A 23,897-nucleotide genomic window follows, 5' to 3' on the forward strand; every position below is an offset into this window, starting at 1 on the left:
GGGATAACGGCCGACGAGGTGACCGGTTCGATGGAAATAATGGCTAGGTGGAGGTCTAGAACTCCGGCGACGTGCGAAGCACGGAGACGGAGTTACCTCCGCCGTGCCATTATTTCCATCGAACCGGTCGACCTCGAAGGCCGTTATCCCGCTTATCTCCCGTTTGTATTCATAACCTGTATATTTAGAACATAGTTTTATTCCACCGTTGCGTCCGTAAACATCGCTAAAACTGTCTTGACTGTGGGACTACTTTCCGCCACATATCAACTTTCTACTTGCAGGACAAAACTGCCGTTACTAGTTCTAAATGGATGGTTGCTATGGCCAAAGGCCAGTCGTTAGTTCTAAATGGCTGGTTGCTACGGCCAAAAGCCAGTCGTTAGTTCTATCTCTCCCGTTGTCAAGCGGGCATATCCCAGGATTCTGATTAACTTTAACTTTGAAAGATCGCTACTTTTATAGCCTACATGGCATCAAACTAGCTACAATCCACCTCCGTCATATGCTACAATGTTACTATGGTTCTGCACGTCTGTATTTCAGCTTGGATGCAACGTGACAGTTCATTTAAAGGAATACGCCACCCAAAAATGAAATTAAGCTAGTCTCGGTCACCCCCAGAGTTAGAACAGTGAAAAAAACCCGGTTAAAATCCGTCCGGGCATTCTCCTGCTTTGGGAGCAGCGATTTTAGCTTTAGCTTAGCACAGTTGCTGTAGAGGAAGGGTGTCAGTGAGCACGTCCTCCAAAAAAGTGACCGAGACGTCTACATTTTTTTCTAAATATATCTTGGGAGCCGTGTGTTCAAAACGAGTACAAATCATAATGCAAAATCGAACGAGACTATTACCTGGGCAGATCTTTACTTGGAACTATATTCAGCCTCATCGCCGACGAAGCACCGCTAGCTAGGCGCAAAGTTCTCACGTAGCACCACTTGAATCCCATCCCGTGAAGTTCCAGTCGAATCTAGAAGTTGGGAGTTTACAAGACTGCTACGTGAGAACTGGGTCCTACTGTAGGAAATCATAACACAAAGGTACATACCAATGGGCCATTACATTATGGGCCATCATGGCTTGTTTTCAATGACCATGGAATTTATAAGTAAGATGCACACTTATCCTCTTTGTTGGTGAAGTAAAAGAGTCAGAAAGCCAAATGGAATTATTAAAACATCTGTGACATGATGAATAATGAAGCCAAATGTATTTCTTGATTAAAAGCAATATGTGAAATCATACAGGTGTTTGCAAAAAACAGACCCTGTGACATTAGGTATATCAGTCTGTGTTCTGATTTGACCTGCAAAGGTCAGGAAAGGTCAAGAATCCCAAATGAATTGGATATTACCGCAAATATACAGTACTTCAGCTAGTAATAAGTGCCTCTAATCACGGCGATGTTGGAAATGTTGCAAAACAGCTTCACTATGGCTGTAATGATGTAATAAAAAGAATGTTCACCTACTCTTACATTTAATATGGACTTTCAGACTTTCATTTCCATTTTCTATTTTCTGAACAGGAGGTTTCTCTTCTTTGGTTCTTTTCTTGAAATTGTGACCACTTCTCCTATAGATTCAAACCCCTTCCCTGTCTCTTGTGTACATATCAAGAGGAACTGCAACTTTTTACGCCGCTTCCTTGATTTCATTGTTTCGTTTTAGTGTGTGACAATAAGTCAGTTCACACAGGATTGATTAGTTTTCACACTTCATTACATTAAAACGCCTTACGTATTTGTACTTCTGGTTGGATTCTAAAACTATCCCTCATCATCCTTCCCTCAATCTTTCAACACTGATACCTACTGTAGGCCTTGGTTGCTTGCTTGGTGAATGATTTCACATGTAATCATTTACAGTAATATACAGTTATAGTAATAGGCATTATTTCATCATTAAAAAACTCTGTAACTTAAACAAGTCCATCTTTAATGTGAATAATGATCAAATGCCTTGTACGTGTACTGGCTGCTTCAGCAAAATGCAGTATACACTATACACAGTGTTCATATATTTCCCTGTAGAGATGGAGAATAGTGATCAATGTAAATTGCTAAATTTGTGCTTGATGCATACATCCCCTGAAAGACACCTCTTCTTTTGAGGCTTCAAAAGTGTGAGCGCTAGCTTTATTCAGTTTTGTTTTCTGCTAAGGTGGTGTCAAATCATGCAACTCATGCAAATCTTGCAACAGGACCAGATGAGGGTCCTGGTTAATGTGGTCATCACATACTGTAGTGTTTGCTGTTCAGATGACTAAATAGCCAAACAGATGACAAAACTGAGCATCTGACCAAAATGTAGAGCTTCCTCATCTGAATCTGAAACTTCCCATCACAGTGTTGGTCACTAAGCTGAATAGATCCAAATGCATATAATACCTCCATACACTAACATAGATTTTGCATCAGTCCATCTTAGGGTAAACCCTGACTTTTTATACCCTGGCTTTCTACCAATCTGCCGGTTGCTCTTTTTTAATCATCTTTTTGATTAATCTGATTTGTTGCTCTCTGTGTCCTTTGAGATCCCCTAAAAGAACAACAGGAAAAAAAATTGTACATGCAATATAGCTGCATGTACAATTTTGATTGGATTTGACAGTCAAACAAATTTTGTGATCAAACAAAATGTGTGACTGGATCATTTTATTTTGTGAGTTTTTGACTAAATCCAATATGGCAGCCAAACCAATTAGGTTGACATAACATAACAAGTGTGCATGTTTCCAAATGTCTTATGTGTCCATAGGACACCAGTAAGTCCATATACCAACTTTGTCTTTGATGCATGGATGTGTTGCAGTCAGAGATATAAGCTCACTTTCTGTTTGCCAGCTTTGCGGCCTATTTAAGTTAGCTGGTCAATCGCTTTTGAAAAGAAAAAAATGGATTCAATAACTTTCGTGAGCTTTTTTCTGAAGATAATCTTCCACAGTATTACCAGACACAGCTCGTCAATTAAAAGGTAACAAACACATCTACCATTATCAGCCAAAATGCATTTTTGCTACAGAACCTCCTCGAAGCCAAATACCTACTGTACATCATGAGTCCCGAGTCCATGTACCAAGTTCAGGTTTGATGCATTTAAGTGTTGCAGAGATATAACTTTACTTCCTGTCTGGTGCCTTCACCACAGATTTCAACTGGCTGTGATAGGCAAACGCTATCAAAAAACCCTTGATTAACTTTTGTGAAACTTAATCCGAAGATCATGTGTGCAAAATTTGATGCAGACTTGACATTTCTGACCAGTCTTTTTGTCAATAAAATAAAAAAATTAGAAAAATCCAATATGGCAGAAATTGGAGTCAAATTGTGCATATGATGCATTGAACTTGTAGTATTCCAATGGTACTGTACCTCATTTTTGAAAATCAACATGGGCCAAATGGTTGACATGTCTGAACACACATCCAACTTTGACCCATTGGTGGTACTTGAGGCGCAGGTATGAAACTTGGAGAAAATAATCACATGACTAACCTGAATCAGTGTACCACTCTTCAAATTTTACAACTTTCTTTTAGACAGTTCTATGGGCTGCAATAGTCTCCCATGGTTAAAGACGGAGGATGCATAATAATAAGACAAGGTAGAAGAACAATAGTCACAGCTTCACACATTTGCCCCAATAACAATAAAAAGTAAAAGGTAGAAACACAAATATCTGCCTTCCCATCATTGACAAATAAGGCTTTTAAAAATATTTTTTTCAAATATTTTTTTTGAAAATGGACAGAATGCATTCTTTTTAACTGTGTTTAAACAAGTCTTAGTGGCTGCACAACTTTTACGGGGCTTTCAATCATTCTGAACTGTATTTGCAATTTTACCACCCAAAAAATGTGGCGCAATAAAACGTTTCTAAAAAAAACTACACTTCTTTCTCTTTTTTTCTTGTAAGTATACCTGAGAATGTCTATAGTACTTAAAACATTATTATTTTTGTAGTTGACATTGGTATTAACAGTCACTTATGAATACTATATAATACATTTAAAATGTGAATAAATACTTTACAAATGAAAAATGTATATTGTGTAATTAGGTACAACACATTTTTCACTTGTTCACTTTACAATTTCAAACTATTTATCATTTATTTTAAATGAGTATTATACCAAATTGCACCGCCTGACAAGATCAATAATGACAATAGTACCGGTGCCTGGTGTTTAGTGTCGGTATTCAACAGTACTTTAATTTGGTACTTTACCCTTACTGATCTGTAATGCCATGTTTTTAACAACACAATTCAATCAAATTCAAACATAACTCGACTTAATTACTTATTAATTGGCTTCACAATACATAACGCTCCATCTTCTTTCACATCAAAAGTGTGGGTGTTCTTTGGTTTTCAACAAAAAGCGAACAGGACCTTGACATGCACCATGCCATGACAGAGTGAGTTATTCCTATTTTTTTGCAATGCCTGCGAATAATATGAGAGATATGAATAGCAATATATCACAGAATGGAATCACAATACTTTGCAATAATAATAATATGTTTAGAATCGCAATCGCATTGTACAGTAGTAGTCTGGCTATCACCATACTAAGCTCAATCTTTTAAAGATTGAACATTAGTATGGAGAGGCTGCCCTTTGTTTCTACTGCACAAGAAACGTGATCAATGGGCAATTGGGCATTGTTCAAATGACTCTGTCCTTCAACCAATCAGATCAACGATCCGGTGCGTCTTTTGGATAAGCTAGTTTCTGATTGGAACCAAAGGTTCTGACAAGGAACAGAGGAGATAGATGTGCAGGTTTCCAGCCTGAGCTGCCGAGCGAAATTCAAATTCGCTGGAAGTTCAGGCAGGGTTCACCCAGCCTAGTATTGTGAAATATCATTTTTGCCAATTCCCACTCCTAGTACACTACCTCATTAGGTTAAGTTATGTTAACTTTATTGTCCCCTCAGGGAAACTTGTCTTGCAGTCAGGTATGCATAAATAACACAAAAATACACAAAAGACACAAGAAACAAAAAATACACAATATCATACCAGAAGCAAAAAAAAAAAAAAAGTCGCAAATGGATACAACTTAAGAATGACCTATCAAACCTATCAACCATTTATGTGCAATAGAGCAAAATTTTGCAAATTTGAAGTGAATTGCATTGGGCCCAGTCATCCACTCACATGGCATCTCATATCACTGCTACGCAGATGCTACACAACTTTATCTATTCTTCCCACCTGATGATTCCACAGTCTCGGTGTGGATCTTGAACTGTCTCTCCAATTTATTTGCTTGGATGAAAGAATATATAAAGCTGGTCTTCCCAGCCAAACAAACCATATATCAACAAACCATACCAAACCAAATGATCCTCTGTTATTGACAGATGCAGTGACAAACTCCTAGTTATAGTCTCCTCTGTACTGTAGTTAAATGTTATTCTAATGCTGTAGCTATCAGCCAGTTTAAAAGTTTAAATGTTAAAATGCTTAAATATTAATAGCTTAAATGTTATTCTTTTGCTGTACACATGACACATGGGTATGTATGTGCAAATGTCTTAATATTGCAGAAACATTTTTTGTTCTCTTAGGAAACTTCACTCAAATTTAAGTGGAAGTTCCCTATTCAACAGGATGTCTGCAGGTTTTGCAACAATGGACTGCAGACCCTGGAAGCACACAACTGGATAATGCCATTTCAACAGCTCAAATGACTTGAGATGAGATTTAAGAAAAGTGAGCGTTAAGATGCTTTTCAATTTGTGTATAGTAATACTTCCATTAAATAATAAGGTTTACTTTCTAATAATAATGTTTTTATATTATCATTTTAAATAACTATTGGTATTGATAGATCATTGTGTCTTCATAAATGTGAAAGTTAATGTAAAACACTGTGTAGACATGACATCATTAAAGGCTTCTGTTTTCCTGCTGGAAAGAAAACACAAATGAATGCAAGAGAGGCAGCATGGGGTAAATGAACTGTTTGAAGGATGATGAAAATATGAATAAAACTATTTTGATTTGTTTGTGCATTGTCTGTGCACGATTGTGACGCCAAATAAACATTTGTGAAAGAGCTATTTAGTGACCTGGGGTCACCCAGCACACCATCAACACCTAAACGACTCAAATAGTTGGAATCGTTAGTGCTTCGCTTGAGCACGATTGTGCAGGCGAAATAAACATTTGTGCACCATTGGTTCCTATGTTATTAAGAATTATTTGCTGGTGAGTGACATCACTCAGCACCCCATTAACACCCAAAGGACTTGAAAATGGATGGAATCGTTTGTGCTTCGTTTGTGCAGGCAAAATAAACATTTGTGTCAAAACAAAATGTCTTAAAAGATATTTCACATTAATTATGTAGTGACCTGGGGTCACACAGCAGCCATTCCACATCCAAATGACTCCAAAATAGTTTTGCTCAGACAAAATAAACATGTGCTTTATTAAGTCCAGTCGCATTTCAGTTTAGACATGAAATAACTCTGGACCTAATAAAGCATACTGTATATGTTTATTTTGCCTGCACAATCGTGCACAAACAAAGCACAAGTGATTCCAACCATTTTCAAGTCATTTGGGTTTTAATGGGGTTTTGAGTTACGTCAATTGCCAGCAAATAACGCTTTATAATAAAAGAAACAATGATGCACAAATGGTTATTTTGCCTGCACAATCATACACAAATGAAGCACAAACGGTTTTAACCATTTTCGAGTCATTTCGAGCCAACTTCACCCAGGTGAGAAACCGACAGGTCTGCATGTCATTTATCTTCCTATCAGTACTTTGGATCAAGGCTTTATTTGCAGTGCTGCAACATCAACTGCAACAGCTACAGGCTCCCTATCTGCTTCTGTATGGTCCCACATCCTGTTGCTCTCTGTCTCTGTTCTAAAAGCCAGTAACATTAACACATTGTCAACAACACCTTAGTGTTCCTAATCTTTCTCAACCCACAGGCTGACTTTCAAAACTTAAACAATCATTTTTGGCATTACAATGGAAGAAAAATGTGAATGTGTATTGAACAAGTCCAGACATGGCTGCTGGTGGGTTTCCGATTGTATACTTGTATTATAAAATGGGGGCATAAATAGTGCCTTTGTAAAAAAAAAAAAATAAATAGCCATTAGTATTCATGAACTGAGTTCTGCTTGGGGACATTGGATTTGTCATTACTATCATTCAGTTCATATGACTTCAGTTCTATCATTAAAACTCTAAAACTCTAAGTAATACAATTTCACATTTAAAGACAGCATTTTCATCCATGTAATTGGAAATAATTCAGAATGATACGCCTTTTTGTGACAGAAAGTGAATAAGTGATTTTTGTGTAAGTTAAATGTTCACAAATGTCGGCACAATGTTGCAAGCAGCTATAGACACAAAGTTGCAGGCATACCAGGCAACAAAGTATTATTAACAAAAACATGATTACAAAACATGATGCATGCTTAATTCATAGAGCAAAAGTTTGCTTAAATGGTTGTGGAATCACATTCTGTGCACAATACTGCTCTCATGAAAATGACAAAAACTGTTCAAGAACAAAAATCATGAACAAACGCTCTGATATGGACAGACAAAATGATGTCGTTTGCTGATTGTGTGCATTTTGCATGTTCATGTATCTTGTGATTTCATACTGTATACATAAAACATCTTCAAATGACAAAACTCTGTGGCAGCTATATACTTGTACATCCCAGGTGTTACACAGGCAATGATTGACATACTGTACTTTAAAAAAGAGATTACAGGCAAACCTTACAAGCGACACAGAGGAAGAGAGGAAGTTTGTCTGACACATCCTTGCACAGCTTACACTGACAGAGCTTTATGACATGACCTTAATAGTACATGCTCACCCACAGATGCAACGGATGTACAAAAGCACAAATGTTTCTGTTTGCACTTACGTTATCTGTTTCTTGCTTAATTGTGCATGTTTATACTTTATCTATTTATCTATTTAAACCCAGCCAAATTTAGCAAAGCTATTAAAAATATAGCACCGAACACAAGGCAGGATGTGGTCATGTTAGCCCTTGTGCTTCTGCGTCCAAACCTCACGTGCTAGTGTCATACTTCTCCTGAACTAGTTCAATTCACAATGATCAAAAAGAAGTAGTTACTGTCCAGTTCACCATTTCAATTTTGTTTTAGGTGAGATGAGAGAATGAGAGACCAAACTTGTTTTTCACAGAGAACTATGACGTCTATCACTACCTCCTAGCCTAAAACTGTTCACTGTAAGCTATTCAATTACGGGTGCTTCAACTCCACACATCTTTTCAAATTCGAAGCTGACAGTTTGAACTGTAGATTCCTAAATCTACAGGCCACCCAACCTTTTTACCAGCCACTAGAGAAAGATTTTACATTGTGACAAAAATGATCACAGCTATCGCATTATTGCCATATGATTCAATTGAGCTGATTGTTTTTATAATGTTGGCCTGTCCTAATGCACAGTAGCAACTAGTGTTGTCACTATGTCAAAATTATGACTTCAATACAATACCTGCCATAAATATCTTGATACTCGATACTGAAACGATACCACGACTAAATCCTAAAACATCTGGAAAAGAATGGACGAGAAAAAAAACCCTAAAAAGCATATAAACATATTGAGGACCAAATTGATACTGTAATGTTAATTTGTTCTGTGTAATCTACATGTATTTAGAACTAGGCCTACACCTGACATCGAGCAATATGCTGTCTTACGTTGTAGTGGTGCTTGACCTTAATACAGCCCTCAGATTCACTTAGCGGGAAAGGTGCTGAAGTCAGTGGCAGAATGCACACAAAGGTTGTAGGCTATAGGCCTACATAAGAAATGGCCGGGTTTTGGAGTAGCTCTTTCCAAAGCGCGTGACAGGCCTCATGGCGTGGAAATGACAGACTTACGTGAAGGGCAGAATGCGTGCAGGCTGCAATGTCTGTTGAGTCTATTTATGTACACTAGCAAAGCTTGATGCACAGGCCTTTTAGAGCGCCTTTTTACTTTCACTTTCCAAAGTTTTTAATTTTCAAAATAGCCTGATTTCTCCTTTTCTGTATGCGGTACGTGTTTGGTATGTTACTTAAAACATGACGCTTGATTAATAAGCCTTACGTGGTGGGAAAATGCTGTATCCGCATTCTGTGGGGCTTTTGGGGATTGGGGAACCAACCTCCATGACATGCTTTCTTTGCAAAACTGGAGCAGTGGAACGATTGTCCATGTTGTTTCTAAACTAGTTCCACAAAAGGACAGGGCTTCCTTGTACACAGAAATACATATGATACAAGATTGCCAATTGAATAATGGGAGTAATAACGGTCTATCTCTGAGATAAAACCATCATTGTGGCAACATAAAAAGTGAACTCATGGCTGATATGAAATTTCTTGAAGACCAAGCACCTGAGATCAAGCTAAAATGCAGCTGCAAGTAGCAATGAGGCAGCCAAGCAAGAGTTGTCTTGGCAACTCAACGCTTTTAGTCACTTCCTGTTAGGTGGCTTCGCTGCCAATTTTGATTGGCTTTGACGGGTGAACACTTTTGAATATTAAAAAACTAATTCAATGTCTTTTTTTGGAGGATTGGTCTGAAAATTCTCTGTGCCAGATTTAAGGAAGAACAGTCAAAATGGCAGCAGGATTGATTAGGTTCTTAACACTGTAGAATAATGTCCAAACATGCAAAAAAGACCCAAGTCATCCTGTCATACAATAAGGCTAAGAAATCCAAAGTAAAAGTAAACCATAAACATCAGTGTTCATCAAATAGATTTCAGCATCATTGTCTGTCAAATATAGCCAATATTGTCTGTCAAACATAACAATACATCTGTACATGTAATGATACAGCTTAAGGCCCATACACACGATTCGCAGGAAATTCTGCAGGCTATTAAACACATGTATTCAAATTCAAAGTCTGTACACACCGAGGATAAAGTTTGTTGCGATGAAAAAAAAACTTTCGGAACAGTCTTGTTTGATGTGGACTTCAGATTCAATTCATTGATTCATAACCCTCTTTCTTCCCCCATACCTCACCTGTGACGTAAACCATGACCAGTCATCAGCCATCCCTGTGCCTAGCCCTCACCTGAAGTCCCATCCATATGACTGCCCTACCATCGCCTGTTGTTGTCCCCTTACCCAGATTCCTGGCCCACACATCTGACACTAAAAATGACCTGACTGTACTGTAACTGACCCTAGACAGATGGGTTGGGTCCTTGAGTCGTGGATCTGTGCGAGGTTTCTTCCTACAGTATAGTATCCCCAATTCTAGGGAGTTTTTCCTCGCCCCTGTCACTCATGTTTACCACTCTGTAAAGCGCCATGAGACATATAGTAGTGTTTTGGCGCTCTATAAATGAAGTGAAATTAAAATTGAAATTGAAATCAAATAGATGTCAACTATTAAATCAATCGCCACCTATTTTGGTAACCCTTTAATCGGTTTGTGTCATTTTTAAGGAAAATACATCAAACTGCTAGATTGTAAACCAATATCTATATGGACAAAACAAGGCATTTGATTACATAATCTTGGGTTTTTAGAATGATTTACTTTTTTCACCACAATCTGACATTTTGTAAATCAAACCAATTGATTCATCCCGAAAATAATTGACAGATGAATCAACAATCAAAATAATCAGTAGTTGCAATCCCAATACTGCATAATGACACTGTGCCTCTTTTTAAAAATAAATAATAAATGTAAATTGGGAATGCAAACTGAATCCTACTGTAGGCCTATGTTATCAGACTCACTCTCATGTCCTGACTGCTGGCAATGGAACCCAGATTCTCAAGAGTAAGATAACCCTGCCGCCCACAACATCTCTTTTGATCTCATGCAACAGTCATTTATTGCGATGCCAAGGGTGATAAACATTTTCACCACAGGGATGCTGTTCCACCATTGACACTGAGTAATAAAAGAGACGCCTCGGACAAAACTGGCATTTCCCCTTTCCGCTTGCTAATAAAAATGACCTGGGCCTGGGAAGATATGAGCCATGTTTAACAGCCATGTAGCTTATGGTGTTTTATTTTATATTAGATGATGAGAGTGAAGTAGGGGTAATTTCATGCAAAATCACTCAAAATTCAGAATTTCCCCAGTTTTTATTTCGATAGAAATTAAAAACCCACACTCAGACCCTCGCTTGGATTGGGTTAGAATGTGTAGGCCTGATATGAGCATCCAATAATGCAAAAGAATAATAACCTGTTAACGTTTTAATAAACAATCCGGCTGTTATTTCTTGCCATTCGTATTATAGTCACAGTGACATCACATTTAACGGCGCATAACTTCACCTAGCCTACTGTAGGCCTTCACTAGCAGGTGTCGAGCCGCAACATCCACAAAAGCGAGATTAGTAGCCTAGACTACGCTATTGAGTTCAACTTTACTTTTCGCTGTGAACTCAGATTGAGTTGAAATGACCAAACCTAAATGAATCGTTAGCATGTTAGGATTGTAACCATTCTTGAAATAGCGTCATGCTAAAATGTTTCCAACGGTTCGGGTCTTCTGAGACTAAAAGTATCCGGCTGAAATGCGCATATTCATTGGTATTTCGTTGTGTCATTTTACTGTAGCTCACCACGACTTGCAACATGGGCAGATGCAACTCTGTGAAATCTGCCGCAGTCATGAGCGGCAGCGAATTTAATTTAAGGCACGTTAAGATCGTATGTCGTAGGGGCAATGTGATCTGAATTAGAACTGAGCAACATGGTGTGTGTCTGTGTGTGTCTGTGTGTCTGTGTGTGTGTTTGTGTGTGTGTGTGTGTGTGTGTGTTGGGGGGCGTGTATGATGTAGGCTGTGGTGGTGTTAGACGTGTGTCTGTGTGTGTGTGTGTGTGTGTGTGTGTGTGTGTGTGTGTGTGTGTGTGTGTGTGTGTGTGTGTGTGTGTGTGTGTGTGTGTGAGAGAGAGATGGTCTTCTGTATGCGTTTGTTAACAACCAAACACGGCTATGCTGTCCGTTTAATTTTTGACGAGAGGCCTACGACACACTTGTTTTCATTAGGCTATATGCAACATTCGGTCTGGGCATCTTGAGCACAGTTAATGTAATGTTCAGCAGACTTGAAGCCTACGCCGAGCAGCATAGGCTATAGCCTACCGATAATCAACAAGCATACCTTTCTACCCGAGCAGTATTTTGACAGAGTCCAGCGGACGCGTTGCTCCCCACTGGGCCCCGTTTCATCCTCTTCATCTCCAAGCAGCTCCGCTGATGCTGAGTCTGAATCCTCTCCTTCCTCTAGGTCCTCTCCCTCCTCAACCTCCGACGTTTTGAGGCGCTTCGCGGCCCTCTCATATTCACCGTCTCCATATTCCTCGATTAGTGACATTTCCAAAGAACAGACTATTATTCGCTTTCTGTGTTACGCCAAATCTTCACGTGGATGTGCAGTGTGCAGACAGAAGTCACATGTGCTTTTCCTGGGCGCTGTCAGGCTAAGTCACGAGCGTGGTGGCAGGCACAATCATGTACACTACTAGGACATGACAACCACCAGTACGCCCTCGCGTTTGAGAATAGCCTACCTTCAAGGTTTGTTCACAGTGCGGTTTTGACAGCCTAAGCGTGCGTCACAGGTCCTTTCATTGGACATCCTCTAGCCGACTCCATGAACATTGCTGTTGATTGGTTCAGGGGGTGTACGTAGGCTCAACCACTGAAGACTCTTGGCAAAATTTTAAAGGAACATAGAAGTTTCTGAGACAAAACATGCAGGTAGCCTATTGGACATACAAATCTCAAATAGTTAATGTTTGCTTTTAATTGGTTATTGTATTAGATAAAGTCGCCTAGTCTATTTAGCACATTCTCCTCTATTTATCACCTCTCATCTCTTCTTGATGGCACATAAACTCTTACAGTAATAGAGTATTATATGATATTGTATTGGAACTATGTTTATAGTTTGTTGCAAAGACGCACACTTAGTTACAGTAATGTATTATTGCACTTTTCAACTGTAGGGGGACCCCAGAGTGTGCTTGCATGCGTGCATTTGTGCATGCATGTGTATGCCTATGTTTGTGTGTGTGTGTGTGTGTGTGTGTGTGTGTGTGTGTGTTTGTGTGCCTGTGTGTGTGGCTAAAAAATGGCTACCAACCCCTCCTTACAAATATCAGTGACCTAGGATATTGTAAGTTTGTAGCATTGATATTTGGCAGCTTGGGACATGTCCACAAACTGACAATCAGTGGACTAAGACTGGCAGGGCTATCAAAAGGAAAGTCTAAACAACTGGCAAAATTCTGCTCCATATCAGATGTGACAGGCAGTCTTGCTGTCTGGCGTAGGCGTTGCTTTATGTACCCTTGAATGTCAAAGTTGTATTTTCTCTGAGAATATTTGAATCCTTTCTGTGTAAGACATTTGATTGGTGGATTCAAATAAAGAAATCAAATGTCTATATGAGTGTGTCTATGTGTGTGTGTGTGTGTGTGTGTGTGTGTGTGTGTGTGTGTGTGTGTGTGTGTGTGTGTGTGCCTGTGTGGGTGGGTGTGAGTATGTGCGTGCCTGTGTGTTTATATGTGTGTGTGTGTGTGTGTGTGTGTGTGTGTGTGTGTTTGTACTTGTGTGTGCATGCATGTGTGTGTTTATGTGCATGTACTGTATGGGTGTATGTGAGTGTGTGTGTGCACACCTCTCTCTCTGAGTGTGTATGTGTGTGTGTGTGTGTGTGTGTGTGTGTGTGTCAAGTCAAGTATTTTTTTATTTATATAGGCTAGAGCTTTTTTATGCACCCAAAAGCACTCACACTCAAGACATTGACACACCAGACAAAAGATCTCCAGAAGCACTGGTCAGCTGTTGTTCTCCATGGAGCACTTTGAAGCCAGCCAGTAGATCAACAGTTCAGCAAATCTTCAAAAGTGACATATCATATACCTTGCAATTATAAGATTATTTTTCGATCATCCATATTGCTATTATTTGTTCATGTTTGAAACCAGACCGTTTGGATTGAATGTCGATGTGGGGAGCAAAAAAAAGGGTTCATACAACTTTAAACAAATGTAAAAAAAGCACAAAATAAGGTTGGTTTGAGAGCTATATCTGTGTGTACTTGGGATTTAGGCAGCCATCACAATGCTATTTGTAGTCAAGCTGCCTGTGGCTGACTGTTTAACTTGGTTTGGCAAGCTTAACTTTACATGTCATAACATCAACTAAACATAAGTCACACCTTAAGGTGCTGTGTCCACCAAACGCGTTTTTAACAGCCAGAGCGCCCTCAACCTCCTCCTCTCGGCGCTTCTTGGCGCTTCGATAAGTGTTTATTGTTGCTAAGTTACCAAGACCAGAGACGGTTTATAATGAGAAGTGCCATTGACGAGCCCGGCGCTGTTCTAAAAGATGAACAGATTTCAACTTTGAGCGCTCTGAGCGCTGCGACAAAAAACCGTCGGCGCCGACAGTTTTTTTACGCTGAGGGCGCTCAGCGCTGTGAGCGCTGAGCTACATAGACTTTACATTGAAAATTGTCGCCGTCGGCGCAAAAAAACGCGTTTGGTGGACACAGCACCTAATTCCATCACTTGAATTAGGAACATTACCTACAACTAATAGTGTGATAATATTGGCTACTGTATGCTATACTGAAGTTCCACAATTAGCTAGTTAGCTTGGGCGTTAGCTACAAGCTGAATTCGTCCTCAACACTAAGCAAATTAGGTTCCAATAGTTTCGGTAGTCTTTGATTTAGTTTGTGCAATCTGAAATATAGATTATTATTTAAAGTAAAGTTGTTCATTGGGGGTGAGCAAATGGGGTGCAGGATGGGTTGACATGGGCCCCTTAAGACCAACATATCCTAGACATCCTAGAGCAGGGGTCTCCAACAAGTAGCCCATGAGCTACCAGTAGCTTCCCACCTGTTTCTAAGTAGCTCTCCAAAAGGTTTGATGAAGATTTTCATAAATCTGTTAATCCAGTCACTTGAGAAACATGTTAAAAGGTTTGAGGAAGATGTTCATAAATCTAATAACCAAGTACTTTGGTCAACTGTTGTTCTTTTTGAAAGTGCTGTAGGCCTATCAATAAATTGACATTGATTTACATGATACAAAAGGAAAACCTTTATGTGGATAGGAGTGGGGGCTTATGAGTGAGGGAGAGATTTTAAGAGGTGTTGACTAAGAATAACAGCCTCACAAGGATGAAATAAACATTGTTGAGAACCGTAGGGCTTAGGAAAGGGGTCTGTTACCTTTTTTTCCTCCGAGAGCTACTCTGACCAAATGGACATGGCCCGGAGCTTTTCTATTAGTAGTAGCATGCCTTGTATTCACATAGCTGATTTCCACCCAAAACCGCTGAATAAGATTTGTATGCTTTTTAAAGGTTCCTTTCAACTCATTTACTGTACTCTTCTCTCTTTGTAGACTGCACATTTGATTTCATAGGAATTTTAACATGTTTCTCAAGTGACTTGGTTATTAGATTTATGAACATCTTCCTCAAACCTTTTAACATGTTTCTCAAGTTGAACATTAGTCTGGGGAGGCTGTGCTTTGTTTCTACTGCACAAGAGGCGTGATCAATAATGGGCATCATTCAAATGACTCCATATGCAATTGCCAGGAGCAGGGCTAGTTGTTTATCAAACTTTTACCAGAGCCGGTCGGTAGAATCGCAAACACGTCCATCTTCTGTATGAACTGTTCCAGGGTGAGTTTTTGTTCTGTTTTCAAAGAAAACTTGCCTTTAAAATCTTCCAAAACAGAAGCGTGTGTGTACACTGAACTGCTGCTTCGCGTCGCTTAAGTTTCGTTATCTTCACATCACCGGCCAATAGCGTGCCAGGGCTATGGCCGTTTCTGATTGGAGCCAAAGGTTCTGGCAGTAAACAGAGGAGATAGATCTAGATAGATCTAGAGAGATAGATGAGAGGAGATAGATAGTATAATAATTTATATTTGATATACTTATTAATACCAACCATCATGACTTATAGTAATACTAACACACTTTCCCCTATACCTCACCTGTGAGGTGAACCATTACCAGTCATCAGCCATCTTTGTGCCTGGCCCTCATCACACATGAAGTCCCATCCCTCTGAGTGCCATTGCCATCATCATCCCTATGACTGCCCTACCATTACCTGCTGTGGTTCCCTGCCAGGATCCCTGGCCCACGCATCCCAGCGACCCATTACCCTCCAAAACTACTAATGGATTACTGATGGACTATTTATTCCCTATACTGGACTGTTTGAACCTTCTGATACTACAAATGACTTTACTCTACTGTAACTGACCCTATCAGATGGGTTGGGCCCTTGAGTCGTGGATCTGTCTGAGGTTTCTTCCTATACGTATCTCCAATTCTAGGGAGTTTTTCCTTGCCCCTGTTGCTCATGGGCTCTCTTTGAAGGTTTTAACACTCTGTAAAGCGCCATGAGACATGTGTAATGTTTTGGCGCTCTATAAATAAAATTGAATTGAATTGAATTGAATAGATCTGCTGGTTTCCAGCCTGAGCTGCCGGGCGAAATTCAAATTCCCCGGAAGTTCAGGCAGGGTTCACCCGGCCTAAGTACAGTAGGATCATGAAAATCTATGTGGGAATAACAAAGTTATATGAACATTTCGTGTGCAAAGTACCAATATTGTACTGAGTCCCATTCACAGAATAAATGCATGTAGTTACAGGTGTTTTGAGAACACCAAAATAAACATTTACAATAAAAAAATGATTTTAGCGCCCCCTTAAGTGCAACACAACATAGAATTTTGCTCCTTTTGAAGACATGGACTCTGATAGATAGGCTACTTGAATTGAATGTAATGGCTATATTTTACTTTTGTAAAATTATTACAAAAATGTAAAATTAAAAAATAAATTCCTAATACCTTGAAAATGAAAAGGATACCAAAATATTTCAAATATATCGAATTATGTACTAGAAATTAAATAGAAACCATTGACCCAAAATAAGCCTGTCATTCATTGGCCTTTTCAAACGCAATTTCAAATACATAATTTGGTGTATTTGGCATCCTTTTCATTTTCAAGGTATTAGGATTTCTGCTTCTTTTTGTAATGTGAGAAGTAAAATATATAACCTGACTTTCGCCAGATCCTGTAGTTCGCTGTCTGCTTCACACAAGGATCTGGGACTTCTCGATAGGAGATGTATTTCTGAAGGCGGGTCCTTGTAAAACATCCTCGCATGTGATTTGATAAACCACTTGCCTGTTATCTTGAATGACGTGCTAGGCTTCTTCAAGCTCTTGCCAAACCCGGTCGGAAGAAGAGTAAAAACATCCTTGCCACCAATAAATGTCTTCAAAACTATTCTCTGTTAATTTTTTATAGAATGAATACTCGATAGATTCGACAAAACGGTTGAAATAGTAGAATCAATGTCAGCACAAGACTCCTCGCTGCGTGCCGCCATTGTTATTTGAATCAAACACTCGCTTCGGCGCTCCTGATTGGTTGCTCATTTTTTGATCACTAGAAGGGGTTTGGATTGCCCTCGCGTCCAGACCCTTGTGTGGAGCTCAGCGAAACGCCTCTGGTGGAGCATGGCGGAACTACAAGGGTCTGGTGAGAGTCAGGCTATAAAATATAGCCATTCCATTCAATCCAAGTAGCTATCAGAGTTAATGCCTTGAAAAATGCTAATGTTTCACCTGAGACATTTTATTGTAAATGTTTATTCTGGTGTTCCCAAAACACATGCATTTATTATGTGAATGGGAGTTGGTACAATATTCATACTTTACACACACGTCCATATAGACAAAGTTTGAACAAAATCTGAGACAGTTCAGCAACAACTTTATCTGATTTGATACGGAATGACTCAAATGAGGCATTGTAATCGCAGGCTGACAGGTTCAAAACTGTGTGTGCGCGCGCACACACACACACACACACACACACACACACACACACACACACACACACACACACACACACACACACACACACACACACACACACACACACACACACAAACACACCCACACAAACACACCCACATGCACATACTGTACATACACAAAAACAAAACAAACACACACACAATGCAAACATTCATTTACATACACAAAAGTTTCAAGAGTAGGCAATGGAGTAGGAGATGGAGACAAATGTTATTCATTTTTTGCAGAGAAAATGCCTGAACGGTGGTCATATCTTGTTTACATCTAGTTTACATACACATGTCTCATGGCGCTTTACAGAGTGTTACTGTAAACATTCAGAGAGAGCCCATGAGCAACATGCATATGTAAAAATGACATAACTTAACAGCTGTTTTGAGTTAAGGCTATGTTTAGCTTATTGAATAACTTGAGAAGACAAACCATTTTGTGGAGTGATGAAATTTGGCACTCAAAAACTCTGGTCTCTGGTAGCCTATAAGTGACCTCACACTCTGCCACTCGTCTGCAGCTGATATTGCTTTGCATGTGTGCCATTCTGAAATGTCCTTAAATTTGGGACTATTATCTCTCGTTTCAATTTGTGACCTACTGTAGCAGTCAGAATTTTTGACTGTTTATTCAAAGTTCAATGACAGTCCTAAGTAGCTGCCCTGGACACATGGCACATGGTTTGAACAGCCACAGCAGCCTACGTTTGTTGCAGTGTTGCAAAATCTGCAGAATCATTTCATGCAAGCATGCAAGCATTATTGTTGATATGATAATCCTCCAAAGCTCTTGCATTTTGACTAGCCGTGCCGTTCATGATTCCAAAGCTCTGCTTCTGTCCTCTCTGTCTCTGGTCCTGCACTGTGCTATGCTGTGTGTATGAGGGGGAGTAGCGAGCAGCTAAAGTAAGTGTGTGTTTCTTTTACCAATATATTTACCAATATCTTATCCAAACAGCGTCAAACTTGACACTGTACTTACTGGTGCCCGTGACGAGACACCTGGTAAGTTTCAAATGGCTCGACAGATATGCTGCACATACACACACACTGACACACAGACGCACACACACTGACACATATACACACACACACTGACACACAGACACACGCATACTGACACACACACACACACACACACACACACACACACACACACACACACACACACACACACACACACACACACACACTGACACACAGACACATACACACTGACACACAGACAGATGTTCCTGCATAGGATGAGCTACTCCTCAGTAAAAACTACAGTACACTGGTGCAGTGGGCCCTGGGTTCCTCCTGGCGCAGGACAATGCCTAGACTCATGTGACCAGAGAGTATATCTTGGATGATGAAAGCACTGATGTCATTCTCCTGTTTCCCAGAACTGAGTTAAGCTGAGAACCTCTGGGACCTTTTGTGTGGTGCACTACAGATTGCTCAGGAGCTCACTGAAGCTCAATGCTCTCTGGGAGATCCCCCAGCTGGTTCAATACTTTTCAACCGAACAGCAATACTTTTTTTACCCAACAGCTTTAAAGCTTAAATCAAAACACATTATAAGGCTGTTAAATCAAACTGTTAAAAACACCGTGATTAGATTCAGTCATGGGGCGAGATTGGAAAGTTTATAACATTAGAGCTTAAAAAAAGGCAAAAAAATTAGCTTAAATTGAATTAAACTTGAACTTTTAATGTAAATATCCTTGCTTTAAGCCCTGCTGCATGACAGGGCTATACTGTAGGTATTTTGTGGCTATGTTATTTCACACAATATTTCAGTAATTAGGCTACATAATACAGGCAATTAGATAGTGATATGAAAATCCTGTTTAGCAACTACTTGGTCTAGCCTATTATACAGGGCAAACACTGATTCATAAAATCCATCCAATAAGGGGTCTGGGAAACACTGTGTGGGCAGGTGACTTTCCAAACCTGTAGACTTGATCTTCAAAGAAAGGTTAATCGGAATAATAAATACCGTTAACAGGTCATCTACAGTTGAAAAATAGCATTTATTGAATTAACAGGTCATCTAAAACTCCGGAACAAGTTAAATAGGGTTTGTTCCTGTTTTCATTTACGTTCACCCATTAATTGTGCTCATTTCTGGTTTCCATTTTTGTCTTAATAGTTTAAAATAATTAATTAAATAAATAATTACTTTGAATTGAATATACAAAAACAAAAATCATTCTCTCATATAGGGGGTGACACCATCTACTGTGATATAACACTCTTAGAACACATGTATTCTTGCTTTCCAGGATCTTTAAAGCACTGCAAAGGTAACCTGAACAAATCTGTTGTCTGAACTGGAGACTCAAATGAGTATCATCAGAAATGATTTAGTGAATGTGGAAACAGCTGCTGTATTCTATGTAGCTTTTAGTTAGTTACACAATGTGCCCCGCAGTGAACTCCAACTGTTTTGGTTTCCCGAAGGGCTTGAATAATTGGGAGGGAGGGGGAGTGCGGGCTGGGTTAATGGCTGTCCTCTTTCCCTTTGACTGTGGCACATCAATGCTCTTATCTGATATCCTGGAATGGATGTCCCAACGCCTACACAGTAGTGGAGTATCCTGTATTCAAAGTACTTGATCACACAAGGGTATTCAGCGCACCCATGAGACCACACATGATCATATGCATCGGTATGTTCAGTTCTTATAAAATCTCTATATTGTTTGTAAATTGTGTATTGTTAGTAATAATATGTATATTGACTCTTAACTCACACTGTCTAATAAAATATGAGGGTAGGGTTGTATAAAGAGGTAGGTCAGTTATAGGGTTAATGTTCTTGAGTTTAAAGTTTAAAGCAGAGCACTAGCACTAAGTTTAAAGCAGAGCACTAGCATCTCTCAGTATTTCACAGGGATGTATCTTTACATTCTCACAATTAAAACCGCTTGTTATCACAAGGATATTCACTGATGACCACTACTTTGAACTGAATGGAAGTGTGTTGAGGATGTTGTTTGATCTGGGCTAATCCCAACAAGAAACCATGCAAGCTACTCTCACTGCTCAAGAGTATGGTTTGCATCTGGAGACAGAGTTGGAGAAGGCCCATTACGATCACTGCAGAACAATGAGTGCGGCCAGATATAGACAGAAGATCAACTCATAGCTGAGAGCAATAAATAGATTATAGATAGATAGATAGATAGATATTTTATTGATCCCCAAGGGGAAATTCCAGAGACAGACCATTTCAGATTTGAACAGATCCAACTGCAAAGGTTGCCATCTACTGCCGTCTTCCCATTTTTTTTTTCAATTCAATTTAATGTCGCTTATAGAGCGCCAATACATTACACATGTCTCAAGGCGCTTTACAGAGTGTTAGACATTCAAAGAGAGCCCATGAGTGACAGGGGCAAGGAAAAACTCCCTAGAATTGGAGATACATATAGGAAGAAACCTCAGACAGACCCACGACTCAAGGGCCCAACCCATCTGCCTTGGGTCAGTTACAGTACAGTCATTTGTAGTTTGAAAGTTACAATGACAATGAAAGTTCAAATAGTCTTATCCCATCACTCCTGGATGAACTAAACAGTTTCTACTCGTGTTTTTAGGTTATTACGGCCTCCCAGAGAGAGCCCCTATACTACCACTAAAACCTTAAATGCTCTAATGCACATAGCTGCAAAGCTTGATGACATCTCAGGTGCATTAGTGAATGTTCATGGCATATTTGAAGAGTTTGGTTCCAAAAAGCCGTATCCTCCATTTTAATGAACTTTCATAGATCTTTTCTTTTTAAATTTAGTTTACAGTATATCCTGGTATTTTGTGGATTGTGCTTTTATGATTTAACTCTCTGAGAGAATTGAGGATTTTTCCTCATTGTACTTGGGGGAAAAATAAACTGTGATCTTTGTCCAGGCAGGAAAATTCAAAACTTCTAAAAATGCTTCGAAGTGGGTGCCAATATTTGTGGCAATTACAGTGTCAGTGTGAAATTAAGCAAACACCAACTATTCTTCTAACCATTTTTCCTCATCACGCCATACCAGGTGTGCCTATAATAATAATTGACATTAAAAAAAATGAGACTGATTGGGGAAAAAAATCGGTAACACTTTATAATAGCTATACACTATTAAGCATTTATTAAGCATTTGTTACCTATTAGTTAATGGTTCATCATTAGTAATTTATTGTTCATGCATAATATATCATCAGTAAAGCATTTGTGATTCTATAATTTAGGGTACACTGCATGTCCACTGATGTTAAATATACTTATACAATCAAATTTCTTCAAACAAATAACATTTTGTTTGTATACTTGCTTTATGAAATAACAGCACATAGACAATATGTAAAATATATTCTTCATTTTGCTTAAAATGTGTCATTATAGCCCTAAATGTACAGTTTTGTCCATGTCCGATTTCAATGTGAGAAAGTTGAGGGTCCAAAAACATCCATTAAAACCATTGAAATAAATACATTATTTGTGCAATCTTTTTCAAAAGTCTTAATATTAAAGGAAAATAATAGTTTAAAATGTAAATTATGTATTTAAATACTTAAAATAATATAATTTATTCATGTCCACAAAATGTTGGTCAACTATGTTACAAGCAAAACTTCCCCCGGTAACTCAAAAATGGTTTGTCCCAAGACCATGTGATCAGCACCATATGATGTCATTTTCCTCTGCGGCGGTCATTTCAAACACACCATGGCGAGTCTCCTCTCAGTTTTTTTAATATTTGATGTAGAAAAGCATATTGTCAACGACCGTATTATTAACCATCAACTATGTTATGTACATTATCATGACTAAAAAAGTTTTATTCATTATAACTCCATTTTGTGTTGAATTCTTCCATTAACCTGCTCTAAAAAATGACATGTGGTTAGCTAGGCTAGGTCCACCATTTCTGTTATGGGGAAGGAATATGGAAATTGTCAACTAAGTTACGGTCAACTAAGTTACGGTCAGCTCTATTTTTCAACTAAGTTACACCGGAGCTCAACTATCTGTCAACTAAGTTACATCAGTGATCTATGGAATATTGTGATAATTAATTGTTTCTATGTCATTTATATAGACTGGACCTTTAATTATACACACATTTTATATAGATATATTTTACTTAACTCATTTCAGATTTTTGAATACAAAAAGGATGATTTTACGTCACAAGTCTTTGTGAAATGAAAGTTTTGTTAGTGTGCATTTCAATGTATTCTCTGTGGAATTATGTATATTGTTTAATGATTTAGCATTTAAAATAAGAGCTTTTCACCAAAAGGAACTTTGGAAATTAGATTCTGTCTCATGAATAAAATGTTGTCCATGGTTAAGAATACTGTATGTCCAGTCAACTAGGTTAGTGTCAACTGTGTGATTTTCATTGTCACCTAGGTTACACTTTGATTTTTAAAGTTAAAACAGCCAATATTGATGGTTCTTACATTTTTAAGCATTATACTTATTTGAATAGGTTGGACTTTACTATAACATATTTTTTAATGATGAAAGATAGCTTTAATGATGATTTATGATGAAAAATATCCTCGTCCATAAGGACGGTTACAAATGCATTGCATATTTATCTTTAAAAAAAGGTTGGTTCTAAAAATAATTTTAAATAACTATTGTATGTGTAGCAGAAATAGACTCAAGAGCCTTCTAAATTGCATTTCATTTCAAGTGCAAGACTGAATTTAATGTGTTTTGTAACACCCTGTTTGTCCGTAACATAGTTGACCAACTCTGAAGTAAAAACCTGTTTTTTATTTAAAAAACTCAAAAACAGTTCATGTTTAAGCTCTGCAGATAACAGATATGTAACACTGAATTAATATACTATATTAAGACATTTAATGTTCCACTGAGAAAGGACAGTGCTATTGTGCTTTTTTGCTGACATGGAATGTACCCTGAATTAGTTTGTTCATAGTAAGTAATAGCCTGGGTGTTCCCATC

The 23,897-nt window shown here is 38.6% G+C and overlaps 1 protein-coding gene across 1 annotated transcript in view; it reads right to left on the reverse strand.

Annotated features, from left to right (window-relative positions):
* Positions 1-12,593, reverse strand: part of LOC134095600 (heterogeneous nuclear ribonucleoprotein L-like) — a 47,581-nt gene extending 34,988 nt beyond the window's left edge. Inside the window, exon 1 of the mRNA XM_062549229.1 lies at positions 12,173-12,593. Coding sequence (XP_062405213.1) covers positions 12,173-12,385 — 213 coding nt within the window. The 5' untranslated portion in view covers positions 12,386-12,593. The remainder of the gene's footprint in view (positions 1-12,172) is intronic.
* Between the last annotated feature and the right edge of the window lie 11,304 nt (positions 12,594-23,897).

The sequence above is a fragment of the Sardina pilchardus genome, chromosome 1 (assembly GCF_963854185.1).
Source record: "Sardina pilchardus chromosome 1, fSarPil1.1, whole genome shotgun sequence".
Lineage (NCBI taxonomy): Eukaryota > Metazoa > Chordata > Actinopteri > Clupeiformes > Clupeidae > Sardina > Sardina pilchardus.